The 25,698-nt window shown below is 33.6% G+C and overlaps 1 protein-coding gene across 1 annotated transcript in view; it reads left to right on the top strand.

Moving 5' to 3' along the window:
- LOC133203037 (uncharacterized) overlaps positions 1-21,246 on the top strand; it is a 43,009-nt gene extending 21,763 nt beyond the window's left edge. Inside the window, exons 16-31 of the mRNA XM_061338893.1 lie at positions 295-379; positions 535-623; positions 2,353-2,458; positions 3,257-3,448; positions 5,830-7,005; positions 7,423-7,521; positions 7,669-7,812; positions 9,391-9,499; positions 9,965-10,068; positions 10,939-11,124; positions 12,283-12,363; positions 12,931-12,996; positions 14,281-14,361; positions 18,541-18,700; positions 19,166-19,282; positions 19,363-21,246. Of these exons, the coding sequence (XP_061194877.1) occupies positions 295-379; positions 535-623; positions 2,353-2,458; positions 3,257-3,448; positions 5,830-7,005; positions 7,423-7,521; positions 7,669-7,812; positions 9,391-9,499; positions 9,965-10,068; positions 10,939-11,124; positions 12,283-12,363; positions 12,931-12,996; positions 14,281-14,361; positions 18,541-18,700; positions 19,166-19,282; positions 19,363-20,315 (3,748 nt within the window). The 3' untranslated portion in view covers positions 20,316-21,246. The remainder of the gene's footprint in view (positions 1-294; positions 380-534; positions 624-2,352; positions 2,459-3,256; positions 3,449-5,829; positions 7,006-7,422; positions 7,522-7,668; positions 7,813-9,390; positions 9,500-9,964; positions 10,069-10,938; positions 11,125-12,282; positions 12,364-12,930; positions 12,997-14,280; positions 14,362-18,540; positions 18,701-19,165; positions 19,283-19,362) is intronic.
- The last annotated feature ends 4,452 nt before the right edge of the window (positions 21,247-25,698 follow it).

The following is a 25,698-nucleotide window of genomic DNA, read 5'->3' as shown; positions in this document are numbered from 1 at the left end:
GTCACCATCTCAAGAATACTGATTTTTTTTTTTTTTTTTTGTGAGATATAACATTCATGCATTTTCCATAAGATAGTCTATCGATTAGGAATGACGAGAACTTTACTACAATGTACTTTGCTGAGAAAAACTTGTAATAAAGTCATCCCACTGAAGTACACATGAATGTGTGCATGTATAGTGTATGAAGTTATAAAAGCTCTAATATAATACCCTTAAACTCTCTTCATTGGGAGAAAATTGACATATTTATACATAACAATAATATTTATACATATATAAACACATTTTTAGATATTTCAACATAACATTGATGGCTGCCCAAAGCCTGTACAACCTGCTAATGAGGGATGTAGAGACAGTTTGTCAAAATCAGCCGGTATGCATTGAATTAGAATTTCTTATCTTCTTAGAACTTCACAGGGTACACTTATGTAGAATTACATTACATGATTGGTGTCTTCCACTTATTTTTAACTTAACTTTCTGAGTCACTGGTTCTTAATTATAAACAGATTTGTTACTTTATCATAGCGGACTGGCAACATAGACAAGTGCATGCTGGGATTGGCTTACAGACTGGATCAACTAGACATTTCCTGGATCGCCTTCATCTCAGAGGAGTAAGAATTTAAAAAAAAAAATCTCAAAAATCATAATTCTGAACCTTTGTTATCATGCATACCTACTTGTATTTGTAGAAAGTAGCATAAGTTCGTGTATAAGAACTACATTCATTTCACATAAATTGTTCCTGTAAAGAGGTATAGCGCACTTAGTATATCAAATGGCCTACATTATAGTGCATTTGCAAACATCAAAAATATTTCAATATATTATAATATTAAGAAAAACTAGCTATAAGCAAATACAAATTATACCAGTACTTGGCAAAAAAAGTCATAATTGTCTCAGACTGGAGCAATGAAATTTACAGATTATGCATCGGATATATGGAGAACTGTTGAATGAGCATTGAAAAAATACAGATTTGTGTAAATGAACCAGCTTAAACCAGAGAAATCTTGAATGGGTTATGTTCTTTTGATATCATAGTATACTATTATATCAAAATCTTTTTGGTTTAACTTGGTCTTCATATTAAAAATTGTCTATATACTACAGTTATCCTATTTTGTGAAAGACACTAACACAGGGCTATATATACCCAAAAGACACAAATATCAAACTAATGAAATATTTTTAAAAATTATGAAAAATACTTGATTTCATTATAATGGTAAATACATAAACAGAGAGGCTGGTTGTGATGTAATAAAAGAGAAATATCTCGTATATACTTTAAAAGTGTTTCTCGTGAATCTATAGTCCTAAACACAGCATAAATTTGTGAGGAAATCTTTTAAATATAAACATTAGTACCGGTATTTAACGAGGCTGAGTCTAATTTGAGTGCGCATGTCTTTGCACAGCTTTTTGGTTTCATACAGTCGTAGGTGCAACATAACACATATCCTAAGTATTGTAATTTTAATACAAAATTAACATTATATTATATTATCTATAACCTTTGTAGGTCTTGCAATGTGCTTTTAAGACAATAATTAGGAATAAACACTGAAATGGCTTTCACGACGTCACTGTTTTCTGGTTCTGTAAGCAATGCATGACGCTGAAGAATGACGCATAACTCGCTTGAGTATTCAAGACGTCCATGGACATTTTATTAAAAACTGTTGACAGAACATCAAAAGAAACATACCAGCAATCTAAACATGGTTATTTTTTACCAAAATAATTCATCTGCACCGATATAAACAAAATGTATGCTGTAATATGGCAAATTTAGAGGTATCGGCCATTGGAAAAAAATTAACTTTGTAATAATTCCTAGACCAAACCAAATGGTCATTTTTTTTTTCAATTTCACGTTTTGTTGCATTTTTTACAATTACTTTCATGCATTTGACTAAAAAGGAAATCCCTAGGGCAGAAATATTAAAAAAATATGGGGAAAATGTAATAATCTGGCACTTTTCCAACAAATTCCCATAGGGTCCAATAGTAAAATTTGACAACTTTTGAGATGGACCCCTAAGAAATCGGAATGGTAAACATTTGATTTTTTTATCTTTAGTTAAAATAATTAGTATAATAGTAAAAATTCATTTAAGAAATTTTATCAAAATATCAAGGGTAGAAGTAATAAGACTCGGCCTCGTTAAAAGCAGTTCCTCATATCCAATGCGCCAAGTGAATCTATTAATAGTAATAGGTGCTTTCCATTTAAACCTGGTAATTGGTGAAATACTGGGAAAGTTCGCTAAACTTATTCAGTAATTTTGTTTTACATGCGTTTATTCTTTAAGTTATTTAATCCCATTTTTGCAGGCAACAAACTTGGAGAACTTGGTTTGAAAAAGAGCAAGTTCACTGGACTGAATTTCTCACACTGAAACTCAACAAATTTACTCAGGAGGCAGTGTCAAAAGACAAGGTAAACAGGGCTCATATAGTTAATAATAATGTTTATCCCATGTTTACCCTTTTATCCCGTGGATATGACTCATTGGATAATTTTTTCATATTCCACAGTAGAGTGCAGTTGTGACGTCACAATGGTTTTTGCGTTAGCGTGATGAAGTAAAATAAAGTGGAGTCCTATATAAAACAGTGTAAAACATTGGTTGTGAAGTATTAAACATGGGATAAAAAGAATCTCCCATGATTTGTAGTTGGATATGACTTTTATCCAACTCATTGTGTGTTTTTATCCCCTCGCCAAGGCTCGGGGATAAAAAGCACACAACTCGTTGGATAAAAATCATATCCAACTACAAATCATGGGAGATCCTATATATATAAAACTCAACAAATTTACTCAGGAGGCAGTGTCAAAAGACAAGGTAAACAGGGCTCATATAGTTAATAATAATGCATATAAAACAGGTGCATCTATCTGGTTTGACATTTTTTAGAGCTTCATCCTTCGGTACCACAAAACCTTATATGTGGACTTTGGCAGAAATGACATATTATTTGGTTCAAGAGGTAAACACTAGTTGCTAATTAAAGATTAGGTTTGTGCTTTTGTTGATAATTTGTCATTGTTTTCAAAGTATTATTTAGGGGTAGAGGAGGGGGAGCCAGGCGATTGCTTGTGCTTGTTAAAAATGGACACATAATGTGTAAGAGGAAATATCAATTATGTCTGCAAATTCATAAATAAACAGCATCAGACCATCCTAAATTGAGCCTTTAGAAATGGAATGATCTGGCTGTGTAAAATTTGCAGTTTGAGGGAGCAATAGTTGAGGATGTTGATAATATCATTGAGACTCCATCAAGTTCTCTAGTGGGACAAAGGATCCGATCCGTATCCAGTAAGTCCATTACGCCATCCCTCAATAGTGCTTTCAGTGGTATGGTGTCCAGCTCTCTCCATTCCACTCCACTCCACAACCATTTTACACCAGGCCACAGACAGGTAGGAGCTTTACCGGCTTTAAGAGGGCTGGGTGGTCGTGTCCATTTTTAAACTATATTGATCTCCTTTAGAAGAAGAGTTCCATATAAAGATATACAAAAATGATCAAATTTTAAAACTAAAATAAATTATTTTTTTCTTTGCCAAATGATAGTTGACAGCTTAAGATATCATATCTAAAAAAAAATAAGTTATATCTGATGGTTAATTTGTTGACCCCCCAGCCTCCTTAATTATTAATTTAGTCCCACATCTATTTATGAAATTTGTATCATTACACAGACTTGCTATTTAATAGTAGGTGGAAGATTATTAGAGGATGACATATACAGATATTGGGGTCACTTAGTTAAAGATCTAGATCACTGATATAACCATCGTACATATAATTACATGTATGTGATAAAATAATGGGAAACAATTAACCTAAGGACTTCTTCATCATACATGTATGTATGATCATTGGTTACAGTGTTAGAAAGCTTTGTTTAAAAATGACCCTTAGGCCACATAAATTTAAAATTTAGATTCTCATCCTAATTTGCTAAAAAAGTGGGGTGGGTGGGCGGATTTTTTTTTTTTTTTTTTTATAATTTAAAGTATCAACAAAACATTTGTACACGTAATTTTTACATTATGTTAATGCCAATATGAATAGATTTATTTATTGTTTCCATATTCTTTTAAATATCTACAGAAGATTCTTGTTATAGAAAATTAAAATATTTATAGTTTTATTAACAAATTATCAAGTACACAGATACCTGGATACGGCACACGCCAAACAAAATGAGGTGCTGATCCTAATAAATTGCATATGCAGATTTTCTCATCGGCCTTTCCCTATATACCTTATAGTTTTACCAACAACTCCTTCTGTTCTGTGTGATATACAGATATCACAGATTTCCACTGTCCTCATACATTCAATCGTTCTTAAGACTTGACATGTTCGACATTAAAATATGTCATATTTGCAAAACAGGATTGTGTAAATCTGTAAAATATTCCACTGAAAAGCCTAGGCCTGAACAGTTTTAAGATTTAACATTTCCTTAGCACTATTATTCTCTAAAATCTTTGGACGATGTTTTATTTTTTTTAATGCAAAATCACATACAACTGGAGATCGTTATTTAAAACTTGACCATACATGTGTCATTTTCTTCGTCTGTTTTTACTTGGTTAAAATCTCTTTTTAAAAAAACTAGCCCATGCCAGTGATGGTATCTAGATGTGTTTATATGTTATTTTTGCTTTTCTGCCTTCTCTTTACTGACAAATTATCTTTTCCTTACATATTTAAACTGCTTTTATTGCCGATTTTTCTCCATTCTTCACATAGGTTTTTTGCTATAAATAGCGCCACGCGACTTTTAATACAGACGGGAGATAACTCTTAAATTTTGACCCAGATTCTTGCTGAATAAAAATACATGAAAATAATATGTTTGGCACCTAAAAAGCAAAATAAAAAACAACAGGGCGGGGCACTTTCAGAGGGGCAGGCGGGGATGAGAATCTAAAGATTAATTTTACCTGGCCTTAGATACACTACATAATCTTTGTCACCCTCTGTTTAATTTCAAACATAAATGTAAAAGTAAAGGTTTTATACTTTCATTATCTATATAAAAAGATTCTCTCCAAGAATACAAGTTTTAAAAACAGGCTTTTTAAAACTGCAATTTTCATGAACCTTGATAAAACTCTTACATACATACATAGTAAGTGGATTTTATAATACGTACATACACAGTAAGTGGATTTATACTACATACATACACAGTAAGTGGATTCATACTATATACATACACAGTAAAGGGATTTATACTATATACATACACAGTAAGTGGATTCATACTACATACATACACAGTAAGTGGATTTATATTACATACATACACAGTAAGTGGATTTATACTACATACATACACAGTAAGTGGATTTATACTACATACATACACAATAAGTGGATTTATACTACATACATACACAGTAAGTGGATTTATACTACATACATACACAGTAAGTGGATTTATATAACATACATACACAGTAAGTGGATTTATACTACATACATACACAGTAAGTGGATTTATATTACATACATACACAGTAAGTGGATTTATATTACATACATACACAGTAAGTGGATTTATACTACATACATACACAATAAGTGGATTAATACTACATACATACACAGTAAGTGGAAGAGAATTAAGTACATACACCTGAAGATGTTGAAGTCAGGTAAAATCAAATAGCATAGTTGTAGCATACTTGTTTTGAAAGAAGTACAGTGTTTTTGTAGCTATGGTTTTCTGAAAATGTATTGCCTTTTGATATAAAAGTAACCAGAGATGTAATTTTTTCAGGATTCAAAAGGAAAACAAGCAGATTCTAAACAAATCAAAGAATCTTCAGGCAAACCAGGTTCCTGGTTCAGTAGTAAAATGAATATCTCCTCCTCAGCGCCTGGTCCATTTGGGGACACCCAGTCTCTTTGTGAGTTTTCTGAGGAAGAGGAGGGAGAGATTATGACATTTTCTAACCTCCGACACAGTTCATCTGTACCAGAGATGCTGAGTAAGAGTTATGACCATCATCTTGGTGTAACAAGACCCAGTTTAAAATTTCCAAATTTGAAAAGTGATGAAATTAGGTCGGAAAACTTCACGAAGGTTTTGGAAATACATAGTCCATTAAAATTTCCACCGGATAGTAACCATGAAACAAGTGACAAAAGTGAATTATCCGACCACCTGAAACAGGATGATGAAATTGTTAATATTATCAAAGGTGATTTTTCAATGAAAACCAGCAATAAATCTGATAGAGTATTTAAACAAGAAGGAACAACAGATTGGCTTGAACATCAGCCCACAGAAGAAAGTGCAGGTAACAAAACTGAAGTAACCCCCACAAACGATTGTCATCAACAACTGCTGAGTGAAAATGCTATGCCAGTTGGTAACAGTTACCTTGGTGACAGGGGAGATGGAGATCAGGATTCATTAGCGGGGGAATTCACTCAGTCTCTGGAGGAGGAGGAGAGGGAGGGGGACCAGGAGTCCATGTCCAGCACACAGGACTCTCCTGTACAAAATTTTGATTTCCCACCCATGGTTGAGGTTGTTACTCTGGACAGTGAAAAATTAATTGAAAATGACCCAATTCATAAAGCAGATATTGTAAATTCAAGACAGCATGTTCTTGAACAGTGTGATGTTTCATTGTCTACTAAAGAGAGCAAAGATCCTGGATCCTCCTCTGAAGTAGAGAATTCCTCCCCTGAGAATCATACCTTGTCATCCGATATTCATGTTTCCTTAAGTCCTCTAAAGTCGGCTTACATTCCAGTGTCTAGTTCCCTGTTTGATGTGCTGGTTCTCCTTCAGCGGACTATTGGCTTCAGTAAAACACTTTGTAAGACATTCTACAAATCCAATCATAGAACATCCGACTTTGAAAGTTCTTTTTCCTCCTCCACATCAATTAGCAGCTGTTTTAGTGGTGAAATCAGGAAAAAACTATACACAAGATTTAATGAGGTATAAATTAGTTTTATAAAAAAAAAATGACATGATTGTAGAAATTTAATCTTTCCTTTAAATAAATAAACTATAATAATTGAAATTACCATATTGTATAGCTAACAGTAAAATTTGTCAACCACAGTCCTGTAAATTGAATTCTTTGCACCCAGCTTATATGCAGTACCCAACACACACTGACACACACACAAATACATTACTGATGTTAGGACAATAGTAAATGCTTTAGATCTTATGGAATGTTTAAGCTCTAACATACAATGTGACATGTCATGTATTTGGAATTAATGCAATGTGTTTGTCAATGAGTCAAAGTTCGCATGATAAATATTTTCTAATAGTTTATTTCTATTATCATGAACCAAAAAATGCTGGAAAAGTATTTTTCAAATTCATATAAATATATTGTTTAAGGTGGTGTGTTGTTTACTGATGGATTATGCAGACAATATTCTGTGTTTGGATCTCTGTGGTACCACTTGTAACGAGGGAATAAGACTGGTTGGAGCAGAGGTCAGTGTAAGCCTTAATTCTTAGACAGTGTTACAACAGATGTGCTGATAATTGATGTCATTATTAAATATACCTCAATTAGTATATCACACTTATAAACATGCAGCTTCTTTGACATTTTCTATTAGAATTCATTATTTTCAATAGATGGTGAGACACCTTCAGAAGTGTAAACAGTCCAATAAGATCTGGGGATGTCGACATCAGATAGAGGGCACCACTGACTGCTTCCAATATGTCAACAAACGGACAGACATGTTGTGTGATCGATACGAACCTATCTCTCAGGCTGTAAGTTGGTATAATATACAATTAGTACATGTGATCAATCCATGATTTTATCACACAAACCAAGAACACAAAATCCCCATCTTAGATCAATATTCTGTTCATTGTTTGTGTAATAAAATCATGGATTGACTGATATTCTCATGCTATCGTTGCTTTATTATTTTTTTGAAAAAAACAATCACAATACAATTTTAAATGCTTTAATTTTTGCATTTTTTACTGTGAATTTGGCAAAGCAGTATTGACTGTAAATAATATGTTGTTTGTAACTGCAAATATATATATATATATTAGGGATGGCAATTTGTAATTGGTTAACCGATTACTTGGTCGGAACGATGGCAATCGGTTAGAAAATCTGTTATTGGTTAGTGGGAAAAAATAAAATACATGTAAATCTAAACGCAATTTTCTTATAATTCATTTTCGGAAGAAAAGAAGTCTCTGCATTAACGTTGATAATTCAGCGTTCTCACATATCCAAGCTGACTTGGATGTAATTTTGGTTCTCCGGATTGAGATTATTGGGTAATTGGTCATTTTGTGTTTGAGATGTTAATTACTGTTAAAATACCATGTCATTACCCCCGAGTGTCATGTAATTCTTTAATGATATTAAATCACTGTTGAACACTGCAAATTAATATGTTTGTCTTTTACAGTTGTCCATCGAATAAATTACCAAACAAACATGGTAAATTCAGTGATGTAGTTCAGACTTAATTTTAATTATGGCGACAATGCAGAATGAACTTATGTGACATCTGCTCTGGATATATCTGATTTCTCAGACATGATTCCTGGTTTTCTTATATTTTTTTCTTGTCTGTTGAAACTGAAATGAAATATATATGCATGTAGTTTTCTTATCAAGAATCAAGACAAATAGAATGCTTTAAGGACATACGCAACGTACCTTACCTACTGATAATTTTTCGAGATATTCTTAATTTAAGATTATAGTACCATCAGATGTTCGAAGCCAAAAAATCAGCATGCATTACCAGGGGTTTTGAAAAGATATCAATTGATGAAAATTCTTGAATAATTCAAAGAAAAATATACAAAAATTACCAAACACATATTGTAGATGTTTTGTGTATCCAAACTTGTTTTAGAAGAAGTTTACAATAGCATATATAGACAATAAAATGTAGCACACGGTTCCTTTAAGCATTGGAACTCTTCAACTCCAGGGAAAAAGACAATAAAGTTCAAACTACGTTGCGTATGCCCTTAACTTCTAGCGACTTTGTTAGTCTTCTTGTGTATATGAATAGAGATACTTAGGGGGAAAAAAAAGTCTATCAAGAAAACAAGAAAATGCGTATTTTGATACGGTTGACAGGTTAATTGGTCTTGCAGTTAACCGATTAGCAATTCTGTATTCGATTGCCATCCCTAATATATATATATATATAAAGTAAATTTTTGAATTATTTTTGCAGTTTGACTGCATTTATTTCAATTCCTGGGATTACTGCAACATTGTTAGTTCTTTAGGTTTGTTACTGAGCATCCACCACAGTAGATGTTTCTGCCATACCATTCTTTAATAGCTGTGACTTTTTGTTTCAGATGTGTGTCCGTATGAATATTGTGTCTTCTCTCTTGTCTTTTCATGGAGTTTTCCACAAGAAATTGGCCTCAGTTTTTAATTATGAGTGGAGCCATGTTTCTCCTGCAGGTACTGAGTTAAGAAAAATATTTTATTTTTAGTGGATGAATTGCAAGTTAATCCATCTACACCTTTGAACACATGGGCATTTGCAGAAATGAGTTAACATCAAATTGTCTATTTCAAGTATATACAACCTCAAATATTGCATGAAGTAGAAACGTTTAAATCTTATTTTTTTAATGCATGAATAATTAACTATCACACAAAAATATTGGCTATAGTCACAGATTTCAGCAATATTTGCATTTATTTTCAATTAATTTAAAGTTAAATACTTAGTACTGAATTGAATATTGACATAATTAATTCACAACGTATCTTGTATGTAATACTTTATATATGATGTAATATTCTTTGAGACATTACTGGATTTCAGTAGAAAGAAAGTATTCTTTCATGTGGACGTCTGTCTTATTATTCTGTTTCATTATTATCAATTTTATTTTCATAATATTCTATTCTGTTTTTCAGAATTCTATGACCTCCCTGAAGGCACTGGTGAATATTCTATGGAGGCATGCAAAATTCACTTCCAAACTGTTGTGAGGTCTTTGGCAAGACTTCTAGCATATCGAGTAAAGCAAAACTTTTTATGTATCTTTAAAAAATCTGAATAATTAAGAGTATTTAAACTATCTGATTTAAATTCACTTAAGAAATAAGGGGGAAAAAACAAAATGATTTTTCATTTCATTAAAATATTTCTAAGTCAACTACAGGTAAGTTACTTAACAGTAGGTGACTTTTGCTATCCATTCCAATCCTGCATTATGTGGTATCTTTAGTGGACAAACACTTTCAGTCTTTTCATAAATGGCTGAACCAATTTTGTATACAGCATTTTGAGTAAGGGGGAACAAATATTTTGAATTTTAGGAGTACATACCCTCCTTGGGCTTGGGGAGGGAGGGGGTTATCCAAAACCATCAGAATTATTGCAATAATTTAAATCCTCAACAATTAGCATGTAAACTGTTTGCATGATTGTAATGAGTAAATCTGGCAATTTTATCCATCTGTCCAATAAATGATAATGTTTGTCAATTGTTCTTACCAATAAATGATAATGTATGTCAATTGTTCTCACCTATAAATGATATCTAGGTCTATTGTTCTTGCCTGTGAGCCATAATGTTTGTCCTTTTGTTACAAAATTTGACTGGGATATACAATCTATAACTAAGCAATTGGAAAAGATTATAAATGTATTCTCATATTTCAATATAAAGATTGCTTTTAACCCAAGGCTCTTTTACTGCAATGAATTGCTTTTACAAGGTCAAAGTCACTGGAAGGAAAAAAAGTATGAAATTCTCCATGCTATAGTAGAGATACATAGGCCTATGGGCCTTTTGGTTAAAGGAAAGATGAGCTTCACTTGAACTAGTTGATTGTATTCTGATGTTTGTTGTCTAGCTTTGTAGACAGGTTTCTTTGCTTTTCAGTTGAATTTGTTTGTGTACAATGCCATGATAATGTTCCTGAGCCTGAGGGATACGAGACGTTCAGTGGCCACTAACCTTGCTCCTCTATCACAGTTCCTCAGCTCCTACATTGACCTCCTCAACCAATGGCTCTATATAGACAACTTCCATATTGTCATGGAAAATTTGTGGATTTTCATTGTGCAGGTAGCATAAACTTAGTGATTTGAAATAAGATTGTCAAAGAGCAAGAGCCACTTAGGGCCTTTTTTGGCCCTGAGAATTTCTGAAAAATCGAAACTGCTCAGTTTTGGTTGAAAATGCAGTATTTATAACTTGGACCCTTGGTGACCGTGTATCTATTGAACATGACGTAATTTTCTCTCTAGTCAATGCATTATGACGTCATAAAATGCGTCATTTTCCCCATTTCCTCTAAATTCCCTTAAAAATGGCCAAAAGATGAGGTATTTTTTCAATATTTCATATAAAGCACAACCTCTGATCCAAAATATGCAATGAAAATATTCTGATATGTGAAATGGGACAGAGGGTGATAGTCAATTAATTGATATAAGGACAGGGCCATTTTATGCATAAAGTGAACCTAGCTCTTTTATCATATTACATTGTATATATCAAATTAACTTGGATGCTGTACAAGCAGTAACGAGCATTCTGAGAGTATTGCATTAGCAATACTAGTCCCCTACCGGCAAGTGTAATCTGGTTCCCGTTAAGAATTGAAAATGCCATAATTCCGTCAAAAATTAATGAAGCGGGACGAAATGCAAACTTGGATCTATAACTAATCAAGGTAAAGCCACATACCAAAAATCAGCAGAAAATTGCGGAAAATCCGTAAAAATTGAAAAGACCGTAATTCCGTCAAAAATCAATGAAGTGGAACGAAATGCAAACTTGAGCTGTAACTCATCAAAATACACTCACATACCAAAAATCAGCTCAATATCTGCAAGTGTTTAGGAAAAAAGTGCAGAAAACCAAGTGGGACAGACTGACAGACAGACAGAGGGACAGCTAGACAGACGGACGGACAGACTCAGAGGAAACCTATAGTCCCCTCCGGTTTCACCGGTAGGGGACTAATAACAAAAATTTGAAATATCTCCAAGAAAAATGTGACTAGATACTAGTTCTTACTGTATGGCCATTGAATGGTTTTTAATACATGTAAGTTGACTGTTGGTGACTGGTCGACATAGGATGCTTACTCCATCACCTGATCCCACCTCTGATATTTTTAGAGGTCCATGTTTGCTCTGCTAAATATTTTATATTGTTTCAATGGACTTTTGAGCTTGATTATTGTTCATTATCTTCATATTTCATAATTCATTTCAGAATTTTGAGAAAGAAGTTGAGAAGTTGGCCTATAGTGAAAACTCTTTGGAAGAAGCCAAACATTTAGTACAGGCCTTTACTGTAAGTAAAACTAGCAGGAAATCTCTACCCATCTCCATCCCATAATACAGGATAACTCGTGTCAGCATTGAGGTCTATTAGAAATTGTTAAGATCCAAATATTGCACATTTTGAATTTAATTCTGGATGCAAAGCTTTTCATGCTTCTTTTGAACCCAATTAACATTTTTAATGGCAATGTGTGACTCTCAGAATGTAAAGAAAACACACACAAAACATATTTATCAAACATTGAATTTATTTTATATTTCCATTATTACACTGTTGAAGCATGAGTGATGATGTCAAATGAGTGATGATGTCAAATTTTGATTAAAAATCATTTACCGGTATACATTTTTACTCAAAACATAGGCAAAGTATAGTATGCTAAAAAGTCATGCTTATAGTATACACCCCCTAACTTTGAAAACTGACAAAAAAATGTGCCCTATACATGTGAACTAAGAGTATATTTTACGAAAGATGATTTATTATATGTATGAATAAGTCAATATTTTGAATCAAAATCTTAAGAAACGTTTTATTTTAATGATATCATTGGCAAATTTTCTTCTTTCTTTGTAGATTTTGCTGAAGTTAATGTCTAATAAAGATACAGGAATTCATCGGAATCTCTTGTTGTCACAGGCTGTGAGTATCCATACTATAAACAGATGTCAAAATGTCTGTCATTCTCATACTGTATCAAGTCTCTAGTTAAATACATGTATCTCTACTAAACTCTATACATATACGGTGTATTTCATTTATTATCTAGCCCCCCCCCCTCCCCCCACTAGAACAAAGTTGTGGGGGTTTGGTATATATTGGAATCAGTATGTCCCTCTGTCTGTCCCTCTAGATGTATGTCTGTTTACACAGTCAAGATTAAGCCCAACATTAAGTCACCAACCAGCTTATCATAAAAGTATCGACAATCCTGCAGGTATGGTGGATTTATGGATATTAAGTGTGATGCATTATGTGTGATGCAGCATCTGATCTTCATTTTATGCTCAATTTACTCCAATTTTAAGTGCAAGATTCAGCTCTGTATATCACATTCTGGTTTGTCTCAAGAGTTGCAGAGATGGAGTACATGTACTATGGACACTAAATTTTAATCATGCTTCAAATGCTGCATCTAACCTACATTTTATACTCAAGTGAATCCCAGTAAGTTTGGGGTTTGGGGTTTTAACAAGTTAATCACAAGCAGTAATAAAACCAAATTTACTCATATGGTGCCTTTGACATATGCTTCAGAAGTTACATCTAACATATTCCCTGAGATTATATTAAAAAGAAATATAAAAAATCTTCAAAGAAACAAACTATTGTGAAAATATGCTTAAGTACTGAAAATTCAAATTTCTGCATCATTGTCATTTTAACAGCTGGAGATACATTAGGGCTTTCAAATAAAAAAAAAGTGGACAAGAATAATAGGATGCAATATATGGCTAAAAACAAAAATAAAAAAAAACAAAAAACTATGATGACTCTCAGGTCACTGTTAAGGCTCATGGCCAATTAGTTTGTATCGTATGGTATTTAGAGACTGCACCTGGCATTTCATGTTTAGGCATCTCAAGTTTCTAGTTTAGAAACTATACAATGTACTTGTACCAACAGTGACCAGTGACTATATTTTTTAATGAATTTAGTCTGGAAAATTGCTTGCATTGGGTGCTTCATCTTACCCTTTACATTTCACTAACTCAGGAGACAGACAGGATAGAGTTTATTTCTAACTTATCACAAGTAGCACACAGTGTACATTTGGTGATTTGGCTTATATTTTCTTTTCTGTAACCGAAATGTCTGATGTTCTGAATGCACTACTGTTGTTGGATATCACTCCATTAGAACAGATTTTTTACAAGAGCCTGTAATGTTTAAGCTATAGATTTATACAACAGCTATTTTTTACAGGAGCCTGTAATGTTTAAGCTACAGATTTATACAACAGCTAGCCATCAGCTGATCCAGTTGTATGAAAAACTTATGGAACATGTAAGTAATCTCATTTTTTACTGGTAAATGACCATAAAAGCTTTTGTATTGGTTAGGTGTCCATTGCATGCCTGTCTATGTCTTTTTTTAGGTCACCTGAGTCACTCAGGTGACCTATTGCTATCCGTTCTCGTCCGTCGGCGTGCATCGTGCGTTAACATTTGAACATTTTTAGCTTCTTCTCTGAAACCGCTTAACCAATTTCAACCAAATTTGGCATATAGCATCTATAGGTGAAGGGGAACAAAAATTGTGAATTTCATAGTCCCTGCCCCCCCCCCCCCCCTGGGGCCTGAGGGGTGGGGCTAAAACCACCAAAAATAATGCAATCTTTAAAAATCTTCTTCTTTACTCCTGGACATCAAGCAGTCAAACTGTTGGCATCATTGTAATAAGCATTGAGCCCTCTACCAAAATTGTGAAATTCATGGCCCCAGGGTCAGGGGTTCTGGCCCCAGGGTGGGGCTATATAGATCATATAGTGTAAGTGCATTATTTCTTTGAAAATCTTCTTCTCTGCTCCTGGGTATTAAATAAGGTAATTAAGTACATAGTTATGAAGAGCAAGAGTGCCTCTTCCAAAATTGTGAAATTCATGGCCCCAGGGTCAGGGGTTCTGGTGTTAGGGTGGGGCTTTATAGATTATATAGTGAAAATGCATTTATTCTTTGAAAATCTTCTTCTCTGCTCCTGGGTATTAAATAAGGTAACTAAGTACATAGTTATGATGAGGAAGAGTGCCTCTTCCAAAATTGTGAAATTCATGGCCCCAGGGTCGAGGTTCTGGTCCCAGGGTGGGGCAATATAGATCATATAGTGAAAGTGCGTTATTTCTTTGAAAATCTTCTTCTCTGCTCCTGGGTATTAAATAAGGTAACTAAGTACATAGTTATGATGAGCAAGAGTGCCTCTTTAAAAAATTGTGAAATTCATGGCCCCAGGGTTAGGGGTTCTGGTGTAAGGGCGGGGCTCTATCGACTATATAGTGAAAATGCATTAATTCTTTGAAAATCTTCTCCTCTGCTCCTGGGCATTAAGGTGATAAACTAAGTACATAGTTATGATGAGGAGGTGGGCTCCTTCCAGAATTGTGAAAGCCATGGCCCCTGGGTCAGGGGTTCTGGTGTTAGGGTGGGGCTCTATTGATTATATAGTGAAAATGCATTAATTCTTTGAAAATCTTCTTCTCTGCTCCTGGGTATTATTTAAACAAACTAAGTGCATGGTTATGATGCATAAGGATGCCTTTTCAAAAATTGTGAATTTCATGGCCCCAGGGTCAGGGGTTCCGGTGTTAGGGCGGGGCTCTATTGACTATATAGTGAAAATGCATTGATTCTATGAAAATCTTCTTCTTTGCTACTGGAGATTATTTAAACAAACTAAGTGCATGATTATGATAGGCAAGGATGCCTCTTCCAAAATTTTTAAATACATGGCCTCAGTTTTTGGGGTTCTTGAGGAGGGGGGGGGGGGGGGGCTCTATTGATTATATAGTGAAAATGCATTAATTCTATTAATTAATCATTAACTAATCCTGTATGCTCCTTAGTGTTGAGCTGATAAATAAATTGCTTAGCTATGATGAAGATGGGAGCTTCGAACAGAATTTTTAAATCTTGTGGTCCTAGGGTCAGGGGTTCTGGCATAACGAGGAAGGGGGGGGGGGGGGGGGGGCTTTTGATAATATAGTGGAAAAGTGTTAATTCTTTGAAGTCCATAGTTATGATGATGAGGGTAACTCTTCCAGTTTTGTAAATTTCTTGACCTTTGGTCTTGGGTTCTGGTGTTAGGGTAAGGCTTTGTTGAATCTGTAGTGAAAATGCATTGTACCTGTGAAATTCTTCTCTGCTTCTGGGCATATCGAAAGCAAACTGAGTAAAAGTTTAAATGATATAAGTAAGCGTATTTCTACCAGATTTTTGAACATCTGGACAATTTGTCTAAGCATTCTGGTCCTGGACAGGGCTCTATTAATTTGTATTCTACTGAGAGAAGTTATTCCCCTTTTCCATTCATCTTTGATAATTAATCACTGTAAATAATGTTTTTGAAAGGTTAATAGAATAAGATAATTATGCAAGAATGTTTATCGTATAATTCAAAAAGTAGTTTCTTAGTTTTAATAATCAGGTAGACCTGTAAGTAATAGATAAATAAAAACGAGACAAAAATAACTTATCTTATTAAAAGTTCTTCAAAGACCATAAGAGAGGTCAATGCTAAAGGGCTTAATATGGGTTTAAAAATAGTACAGAAGCACTAATAGTTTGTTAATAGTCTGCATGGTGATAATATTAAGTGGGGGACAGATTAGAACTTAAGTTATGAGTTGATACTGAATACTAGACTAATTATTTTGTTGATCCTGATCTTCCTACTTCTCTTGCTTTAGGGCAACAAAGCTTCATCTGTCAGTGTATTTAACTTCTAAATTGTTGTATTATACTCAGGTGACCGTTAAGGACCTTGGGCCTCTTGTTTTCAAAACGCTAATTCTTGAACACTTTTTAACCCATTTCTGTAAAATGTCGCACAGATGGAATGTATCAAGACAGAGTATTCTGCATACTGGTTTTTTAATTTCAGCTTCATGATTACATTAAGATTCTTAATGTGCAATACTTACTGGTTTCATTTTTGTGAAATCAGGAAAAGTCATACCTGAGCCTTAAAAAAAAGGATTGAGTATAAATTGTCATTTCAGTCTGTCTGTCACTTTCATCATTATATACTTCTCTTACATTTTTAGAGATAAGAAGAAATTTTTCTCATGATTGGCCTTGTCATGTAGATGTGCAATATAAAGGTTGTGAAAATTCAATTTTGGTCCAAGTGATCCACAGGCCTAAAAAGTGTGTGGTCTTGTCATAACTCCTCCTACATTGTGAATCATCTCAGCATTTCATTAACCATTCCATGTGTAAAAATAGCCATAATAATGGCTGTAATCTCTAATTTTTTTTTCCTTTTTTCTCCCATAAATGTTTGGGAAAAAAATCTGAGGGCCTTATTGCAGCTAGTGCAATAACATCAATAAAAACAAAAAAAAAAACAAGATGTGTTTGTGAAACACTGATGCCCCAGTATGGCAACTTACAGCAAAGGGTAAACTTTCTCAAATGCAAATCAAATAGTTGATACCCAAAGTAAGGTCTTGTGTCAAGGAATATACCTGTGAAATTTGAGAGCCCTAGCAGCAACCATTGAATAGATATGGAAAAGGTTAAAGTTTTTTTTCAAAAGTAAGTCAAACATCCAGGTTATGGTCAAATGGTCAAAATTAATGGTGCCTAAAGTATGAAAGCCCTAGCTGCAACGGTTCAAAAGTTATGGCCAAGGTCAACATTTTTCAAAAGTAGGTCGATCTCCAAGGGGTCAAAGGGTCATAGTTGTTGGTATCCTAAGGAAGGTCTTGTCATAAGGATTATATATGTGAAGTATGAAAGCCTTGGCAACAAACTTTCAAAAGTTATGGCCAATGTTAAAGTTTTTTTCAAAAGTAGATCAAACTTCAAGGTCAAGGTCAAAGGGTCAAAGTTGTTGGTATCCAAAGAAAGGTCTTGTCACAAGGATTACACATGTGAAGTATAAAAGCTCTAGCATCAATTGTTCAAAAGTTATGGCCAAGGTTAAAGTTGGGTAAAATTTTGCAAAACTGGGTCAAACTCCAAAGTCAAGGTCAAAAGGTCGAGTATGGTGGTACCCAAAGAAAGGTCTTGTCACAAGGAATACACATGTGAAATATGAAAGCCATAGCTCCAACCAATCAAAAGTTATGGGCAATGTTAAAGTTTTTGCGGACAAACAGACAGACGGACGGACAGGGCAAAAACTATATACCCCCAAATCTTCAATACAGGGGCATAAAAAAAGAAAAAATAAAATGAGTAAAATGTTCAAGTCTGAACATACATCAGTCTAACCAATAGAAATACAGGTTATAAAAAAAAGAAGTAATTTCTCTGACTCAAATTTTTAATAGCAATTCTTAAAATTTTAAAATTTGATTTGATTTTTTTTCCAAGTTTGCTCATGAGAGGTATTGAATATCTATCCATTATATTTGGAATCAAGAAACGATTGTTTGAGTATTCATCTGAAGGGAAGAAATATTAAATTATCTAAAGTGTTGTGGTTTGTCCTTCATTATCTGTCATAATTTGCTTTACTTTGCAGTACTATGGGTCTGACACTATTAGTATCTGTACCATTGATGGTACAGTAAAGACTATTCTCCACAGAATCAGAGAGGATCTGCTTGTCTACAGGAAGTGCTTCAGTGGTGCCCATCTGGTCTCCTGGATTACACACCACCCAGAACTCTTCTATCAGTTTGGTAAATTGCTATGTGCAAAATTCTGAGGTCACCTGAGATACTAAGATAACCTATTTCTCTCCATTTACATCTGCAGTCTATAGTGAACATTTTCAGCTTCTTCTGTAGAATAGCTGAACCGTTTCCAACCAATTAATCCTCCTGAATATACTGTAACTAGCTATTAATCTGTCAACTTTTATTTGCTATTTGTTACTTTGATATCCAACAGGGAGTATTTTTCACAACTTAAAAAATATTCAGCATAAATACACAAATGAAATGGTTCATAACAAGATTTTTTTGCAAGTAAAACAAGCTTTGAAACTTACAGATATTTCTCACACACGAATAAGAGTTGGTTTACAGTATTATTGCTTAGTTATTTTTATATACTTAAATTACATATATTGGAAGAAGATGTCAATGTTAAGCATCATTTTCAGTTAAATTTTTCAATAGTGTAATTTCTTTTTCTCTTGATAGATCCTGATTTGGAGAATACAAACAGCAGTAAAGAGAAGAGATGGACAGCTATATCTATAGCGGAGTCACTCCTCAGGGCTGGAGTTATTGTAGATATGGATGCCAATGATGAGACAGGTCAGGAAATTATCAGATTGTGTAAGTGGCATTCCTAGTATGTTTAATGTGCCTCATTAAGTGGCTCCATGTTTTTACAGATTCTGAGGAAGAAGATGATGCAACTGATTTTCCAGAAATCAGCATTACTGGTGGAAATGGAACATCTTTTTCATGTGATGGGAATATTTCTTGTAATAACACCCCAAGAGCAACACCCATACCACATCCTGACCAAGAAGAAAACCAAAGACCCACTTGTTCCAAAAAAAAATCACATTATCTGAGTCTTCATTCTCATTTAAGAGGAACACCTGTACTTCAGCATAGCCAAAGGCTACATGATCCCCATTCAAGCCCCATGATACATCAAAGTTTAAAACAATCTGAAACAGTCACAGCTAATGTAGAGCAAAATGTCCAGTCTGAAACCGTTAGGTCCACTTTACATCAGAGCCTCAGGGCACATGGTCTGAACTCCCCTGTGAAATTGACCCAGTCTCTTAAAGTTCAGAGAAACCCAAGCTATCATGCTCCCCAAACATGCAAAGGTAATCTATCTACTCAAAAAGCCAAAGAAACTGAATTGATAAACAGTCAGAGAGAACAAATAACAAGGGATTGTAATATCCAGAAAGATGATGATAGACCTTGTACATCTGGTGAAGCCAAAAATAATCCAGAATCCAGACCAGAGACACAAACTGAATTGGATTATCAGGATATTAAGGGGTGGAGTATTCCTTACTGTGCCACACCAAATTTGAATGAGAGTTTGTTGAACAGTTCATTCCATGAAAGTGAATTCTTATTCGAGGACAGTCGCAGAAAGTATTATCGTATTGCTAGTTTTACAGACAGTCTTAATCCAAGCAGCTCCCCCAGCTCAGAGGAACTCAACAACCTAGTCGAGAAATGTTTTGAAATTAAAATTGTTCCTGATTTTGTGTTCCGTATCTTGTTGAGTAGGAAACACTTTGATGATGTTGCTCAGAATTATGTTGATAAACATATGAGAGGAGAGAGGGGGGATTTGACATGTGAAGTCAGTTAAATATTTTCCTGGATAGATTTTTTAAAATATTTGAATCCACTTATGTTTTCCTGACTTGCCTTTTGTCCCTGTGCAATATGTTATAGTCTTTCATAATTATTTTTTACATGATTTACTTTAAATTTGTATATTTTAATCAGAATCATTCCATTTTTTTTGTTTTATTTTGTTTTATATGTGATCAATATTGTATGAATTTATGATGGCTTCATTTCATGAACAAGTATGGAATAAAAGGTCTGTTGTCTTACACAAAAGTGATAACCCTGTGTAAGTTTGTAGACTAGAGGTCTATGATGAGACTGTAGGTTTGTTGATCTAAACAAAGTTGAGTGGTGCAGTTGTACAATGTTTGTTTAACATCTTCCATCATTTTGAATGCAAAATATAATGGTAAATGAAAAACTTGACACAACATGTTAAAACAAAGAGAATATTTTATCTTTTAATACCAATGTTTACAAAACACCAAAACTGAATTTAGGTATCAACTAGAAGTTTGTTATATGTATTTTGAAGTAGTCTATGTTGTAACATGCTTCACTCAAATTAGACAAAAATAGTAGGAGGAGTTGTGTTATGAAGACATAATTTAATTAATAGGTTCATCAATTTTAAGTAACCATTTTTATGAAAAGGAACCAAAATGCCAGTTTACTCATGCAATGAAAATTAATCATATAAGATTTTTTTTGTGAAAAGGAGCAATTGCTGTATACGATATATATAAAAGGAGAGGTATTAGGTGCATATTATTCCTTGTTTTAAATAAATTAAGGATACATTTTTATTTTTAATGATACAGTTAAGAAGATCATGGACCATTTATGTAATGTAATTTTCACAAGAAGTAAGACTTAATTAATTGTAACTAAAATAATATTTTTTTTTATTTACAGTTAATGATAGCATTCATTCTTTTAAACTTTGGTATACATGTATAATGTAATGGTTTTGATGATGTTTATGGGAAATGTGTTCATTTTCATAAGCTGTGATTATATGCTTGTGATAACTACATATCATATCCTTATGAAATATACATCTTCAGTGTTATGTACATAACAGCACTATCAACCAAGTATTGTAAGTTGCACATTTTTTGGTTTAATTATATGTTGTCAATCAGAAAACTGTTTTGTTCCGGCTTCTTTCATTTTTGGGAAAACCAGAAGTCTCTTACAAGTTTGTAGCTCTACTGGTTTATACTTATAACAAAGAAAGATAAAAGTAGCACTTGGACTTGGAACTACATGTATGCCAACACTAATAAGCAAATTAAATTATAATCCTTGGTATACCGTATAATGTTCAAGCACGAACATCAAAATTTTTGCAAAATATTCCTAAAGTATGGTGTTTCGTAGGGGCCACTCGCATCTTCGCATTCTCACCTTTAGGGTGAAGATGCAAGAGTGCGAAGCTGAAAGTGCAAAGTTGTGAAGGCGAAAGTGCGAAGATGCGACGGCAAGAGTGTGAGGGCCAAGGAGCGATACTAATATCGCACTTTCGCCTTCGTAACTTTGCACTTTTGCCTTCGCACTTTCGCCTTCGCATTTTACTTCTGTGGAGCTCTTTATCATTATGAGTTAATTTTAGTGGGCTCTTGGATGTTATTGGTTTGCATGCGCTAGGTTAGTGTGACGGCACCAAAATGGATGGTGAGACTAAAACAGTTGTAAAAGTTAGGCCATTGTGTTTACTATCAATTATTAAAAATTCATTAATATTTTACAGGGTTATCTGACATGTCTTTTAACTTGTTAACCAGTGTACAACTAGGTTTGAACATTATCATGATTATGTAACTCTATTTTAAAACGTAATGCCCACTATATGTGTGTGCATAGCACACCTTTATTCAATACCATGGTTTAAATACAATAACATTCGAATTTCATTATGCAAAAGTTCTTGCTGGAAATATATTTGCAACAGACTGAACAGTTCATCTTCTTCTGCAGACGCCATTTTTAAAGATAAAATTATCATCAAACGATAGAGAACTTCACCAAAAAAAAGCGAAGGCGAAGGTGCTTCGTGCTTCACCATCACATCTTCACCTTCGCACTCTCGCCTTCGCACTCTACATCTTTGCCCTAAAGTCGAGAGTGCGAAGGTGCGAGTGGCCCCAATGGAACACCATATTAAAGACTGCTTTTTTTAACTTTGCATAGTCCTTATTGGAGTTATATCCATGTATTTCTAATTTATGATACAGCAACTGGTGACAATTTTATTTGTGATCTAAAAATGCTCACATGAAAGTGAAATTTAATTATCATGAAAAAATCCTGTTTTATGGTAGTTTCTTTGTTTGGCAATTTTTTTTTTTGACTAAAAGTGTAGGAGCAGTAGCATTTTGAACAAAGAACAATTCTCAGTAAGGCTTATCTGTGGTCCCCGGTTACTCGTCAAATCTCGAACATTTGTTAAAAGATTCAAAAATTAAATTTTATTATTAACTAATGTCTTTATTATTTGAATCATCATCTAAAAATGTCAAACAATAGATATAGGCAGCATACGAAGCTGAATGTTTAAGATAGGGTCTTTTGATTTCCATGAATATCAAAAGAAATCAGTGACGAGTACACACTTCAAAGCTTTCATAAACACCGAACACAGGTTTGTTCAGAGTCGAGTTTGAAATATAATGTGTATATTATATGTGTAAAGGTTGAGTGAAGATATCTTTGTGGAACAATCTTGTGCTCCATGTTTTCTAATTAAAAGTATTGTGATTTTGAATCTCTTCGCTGACTTCATTTATATGCAATTAACCTCTTTATGACCTGTTTAGAATCATAACAAGCCATGTGGATTTGTATCGTTACGGGTAATTGCTCCCAGTAAACGTGCTACATGTAGCTCTCAGTTGAAACGTACTCAGTTTTATATCAGTTTAATTTATATCTGTCTTTTATTGTCAAAGATTTGTAAATAGAAAATTGTATTTATAGTTGATTGTGAATCTTGAACATATAATTTGTCTTTTGTGTTGAAAGAAAAATATCATATCAAGATATTCTTTTTATAGTATATAATCTAAATGTCTCTGCCCATTTCCATGTACTAATAGAGAAACCGAATTCTGATTGGGGGAAAATGTTCTGGCATTTTTTAGTGCGATAGGTTAAAAAAATTGGCTTGTATTTTTTTTATACGTTTAAGTATTCATTATAAATATACAATGCTTTAATTAGAAATACTTTGTTATACACAATGAAAACAAAAAAAATACTGTATGCTAATATTTAATCGGTAAACCAAGGGTGTAAAAAGGGACCACACTACTATACTTAATAAGTAGAATGCTCCTTTTCATAAAACTTTTATTATTTATAACCACAGCCAAAAAAAGTTTTTAAAAAATTAAAACCAGATATAAATAATTATAAAAATCATTCAAAATATGTTAAAATTTGAAAATTGACTTGGAGGTAGGTGGCAGAACAACTATCATTTGCATTTCTTAGATCATAAAGTAAAATAAACAATGTTATTTTTTACAATAGTCCACAAAGCAGATTTCTCTTGAAATTTTCAGTTTCCGTTCTCTAACTTTTGTAGGGATGTATGTATAAGGTTGAAATTACATATGCATGGTATTTTACCAGAAAGTACAGGTCAAGTTTGAATTTGGTTATGGTCCAATGATTTTTGACAGAGTTATCCCTCTTGAACTTAGAAAAAAAAGAAATTTTCAGTTTCCACTCTCTAACTTTTGTACGGATGTATGTATAAGGTTCAGATTGTATATGCAGGTATTTTACCAGAAAATACGGTTAAGTTCGAATACAAATTTAAAACTAAATATTGCATTTGAAACTTTGGCTGCTTGTGGGGGCATTCGTGGCGTTATTGACACATCTAAAGTTTTTATTATTTATTTGAAAATAGTGTCAAAAAATCATATATAAACTTGTAAATTAATTACTGAATATTTATGCTTTCCTTCGAAGAAGGAAGGGCATATTGCTTTGCTGCTGTCGGTCCACAGTTTCTGTTCATTTTCTTCATAGAGGTTGCAAATAATGAAATTTAATATACAGATTTATCAAAAGAACAGCTTGGTCAAGTTCTGTTTTGGGTACGATCGAGCAATTTTTGACAGAGTTATGCCCCTTGGGACTTAGGAAAATTCCAATCATTTGCAGTTTCCGTTCATTTTCTTCACAGAGGTTGCACGTAAACACTGAAATGAAATTTGGTATACAGATTTATCATAAAAATATCTAGATCAAGTTCTGTTTTGGGTATGATTGAGCAATTTTTGACAGAGTTATGCCCCTTGGACTTAGAAAAATTCCAATTATTTGGGGGGGGGGGGGGGGATAAGTGTTTCACAAACATCTCTTGTTAATAATTGAATATGTTCTGTTTTTGTTGAATTTCTCATTATTTTTTCTAAAGGCAATGCATCCAGTGATAAGAAATGAAATATAGAATATAATAAAATATCTGATGAAAATTACAATTTAAATACACTTCATAAACAATCAAAAAAGATCCGAGGTTCTCCGAATGAAAAATACAGAGATGTTCTGGAAAGGTGTAATAAAGGGACGTGTGATAAAGGGTGTCAATGAAATAAATGGTACTGAATAAGGGACGTGTGATAAAGGGTGAAATAAAGGGTACTGATACAAGGTGTGTAATACTGGATGCAAAAATCCTGTATTATGAAACAAATGTATAACAAAATAATTTATGTAATAATCAGCATTGTTTAAAAGATACATAATGCGACTCTTTTAAAATGGGATTAGAATTCTTAAAATCGTCAACATGAAAACTCAAGATATTGGTTACTAGTGAAATATAGTTTAAAGTGGAAATATAATGCTGGCTTGTCTCCTTAAACTTCTGGATGCAAACTTTTCAGCCTAAACTCTGCATCCCCAAAGCATCATTAGTGCTCATATCCTGATAAATATCTAGTAATATAATCATACATAATGCGCTTCTCTGTATGGTGCTTAGCTTTCATAAATCTAATCCAGATTATATTTATTGGAATAATCTTTAAGCATTGACCTTTCAAGACCTTTGAACTTGTGGCTAACCCTCAGCTATGTAGATAGTTTCACTGAAGACTGTGCACTCCAATTAGTATTCATGACACAACAACTAAAAAGAAAGGGCCATAGGCCACAATGCTCACCTGAGTAGAACTACTTTTTCCTTATCCCTTCCAAATGAATATGTAACAAAACTCTCTAAAATCTCTCCATTCTCTGACATTGTAAGATCATTATTTTAATGACTTTTGGTGTTAATTATTCATCATTCTCCATGTGTCCCTACCAGTATCTTCTCCTCAAGGGCCAGAATATATCTGCACTAGATTGAGTGATTCCATACCTAATGGACCATTTAA

Source organism: Saccostrea echinata, unplaced genomic scaffold, assembly GCF_033153115.1.
Source record: "Saccostrea echinata isolate AGI-Se365-2 ecotype Australia unplaced genomic scaffold, CSIRO_AGI_Sech_v1 ptg000047l, whole genome shotgun sequence".
Classification (NCBI taxonomy): Eukaryota; Metazoa; Mollusca; class Bivalvia; order Ostreida; family Ostreidae; genus Saccostrea; species Saccostrea echinata.
The sequence above is the reverse complement of the archived record's forward strand: the minus strand, read 5'-3'. Positions and strand labels throughout refer to the sequence as shown.